The sequence below is a fragment of the Austrofundulus limnaeus genome, unplaced genomic scaffold (genome assembly GCF_001266775.1).
Source record: "Austrofundulus limnaeus strain Quisiro unplaced genomic scaffold, Austrofundulus_limnaeus-1.0 Scaffold321, whole genome shotgun sequence".
Classification (NCBI taxonomy): Eukaryota; Metazoa; Chordata; class Actinopteri; order Cyprinodontiformes; family Rivulidae; genus Austrofundulus; species Austrofundulus limnaeus.
In genome coordinates, this window is record NW_013952723.1 from 25,842 (window position 1) to 27,719 (window position 1,878).

Here is a 1,878-nt window from a genome sequence, read left to right on the forward strand (position 1 = left end):
GGATATAGCTCGCTAGCAGCCTCGCACCGAGGACCTATCCACGTCATCATTTACCCAGAATGCTTTGTGTGTGAATAAAATGGCTCCATCCGTTTTATATACTTTTAAACTTTTGGTTTAAAAATGATAAAAACTGAACATTCTACATTATTTTTACAGTCTTTATTTTACAGTTAAAATATGTTTATCAAATAAAGTCTAATGTTACAACTAATCCTGGATCCCTTTAAATGTTGAAATTTACATTTAAGAATTTTAGAATGGAATGCAGCCTTTGCTGTTGGCGCACGACTTTTGGCATCCTGAAATGACCACTAATGCTAACGCTGCTGCAGATGGCATTTAAAGTTTTAAATTTAAAAGGTGTTCAGATCTGTATGTGAATGGATAGTCGGGCAGTTTGAAGTTCAACTCACTGGCCACAAACTGCACGTTTGCAACATTTGCAGTTGCTCCTGTTTCTGGATGTCGTCCTAACGAGCCACACAAACTCCAAAGTCCGTGTTCCACTGTGAGATGCTTAAAAATGAACTTCAACAATTAAGGTATAACTTTAAAATTTAGATTTAACATTTAGACATTAATTTTAACATTTAATTCAGAAAAATGTAAAAACGCAAAACAAAAATGGCCCAAATAAACAAACAAACCTTGCATTGTTATAAACAAAGTTCAGTGTTGAGGTTTGCATGATTTTCTTAATAAAATCCACTGAATGTGTCGCTCCCATCCCTCCAGTCAAGCCCACCAAGCCCTACAGCCGTGGTTCAGTGGTGATGGTGGATGAGATGATGAATGCCAGCCCTTCAAAGTTCAGGTTTCCAGAAGCGGGCCTCAGAGTCATGGTCACCAGCCACTTTGGACCCAAAACCCGTCTGCGCATGGCCAGTCGGCTCATCATCACAGAGGTAAAGCAGCCGTTCATGCTTTGGTTATTCATTTGAGTTTACAGCTTTTTTATTATATATATATATATATATAATTTATTTATTTAAATTTTTTTGTGAGCTAATAATCCTCATCCTGTCCATGCTCGGTGCTGTTTGTGTTTCCGACTCCAGAAGTGATAAATCGTTGTAATGGCGTGTCCTGCTCATGTGCTCTTTGACTTAGTTTGTTTTTTTCTGAAAGCGCCAGAAGTTGGTGCAGGCGTCCAACGGTGTGGAGACACAAGTGACTGACGGGAAGCTTGAGATAGAGAACGGAAACGTGCCGGAGGACAAACCCACCAAGGCAGAGGAAAGTGACTCCATCTCTCCTTTTCACATCCCAAGTATGTGTTTTATTTCATTTATTTTTCTGCATTTACTCAATGAATGTGTCGTTTGCATGGATGGATATTTGGGTGCAAAGCTTGGATCTGTTATTTCAGAACCTGCTTTACATCCCTCCATACTGATTTTAAAAATCTGAACTGTTACTGAAATGAGCGACGAGCAGTTATTGATTAATTCTCTCACACGAGTCGGTCTCAAACATGGATTAATGATCATCTCTGGCAGCTTTTTTTCTTTTGATTGAAATGGGTAAACATTAGAGGTGCAACAATCCATGTATCTGTATCGACCCGTTCAATACAGTGCTCCGGGTTTAATACGTATGGAACAATACAGAGTTTTAACATTTATTTTATCAACTTGTCTTCTGAAGATGCTCTGTGTTGAAGGATCAGTGGATCTGTGTTCGACTACTCCACCTAGGCTGCATTGTGGAGCACAGATCCACTGAGAAACAATGTTTCAGCAACATACAGCAGGTAAAATAAGTATTGAACATGTCACCATTTATCTCAGTAAATATATTACTAGAGGTGCTAATGACATGAAATTTTCACCAGATGTTGGTAACAACCCAAGTGATCCATACATACAAAGAAAT

General features: G+C 38.7%; 1 protein-coding gene across 3 annotated transcripts in view; it reads left to right on the forward strand.

The window, feature by feature from the left end:
- The window catches only part of slc24a4b (solute carrier family 24 member 4b), a 30,602-nt gene that overhangs the window by 19,878 nt on the left and 8,846 nt on the right, over positions 1 to 1,878 (forward strand). For 2 of the 3 annotated variants that reach the window (XM_014022258.1, XM_014022260.1), the window contains exons 11-12: positions 739 to 908; positions 1,132 to 1,273. In XM_014022258.1, the coding sequence (XP_013877712.1) occupies positions 739 to 908; positions 1,132 to 1,273 (312 nt within the window). The remainder of the gene's footprint in view (positions 1 to 738; positions 909 to 1,131; positions 1,274 to 1,878) is intronic. The other variant, XM_014022259.1, reaches the window with a different exon arrangement.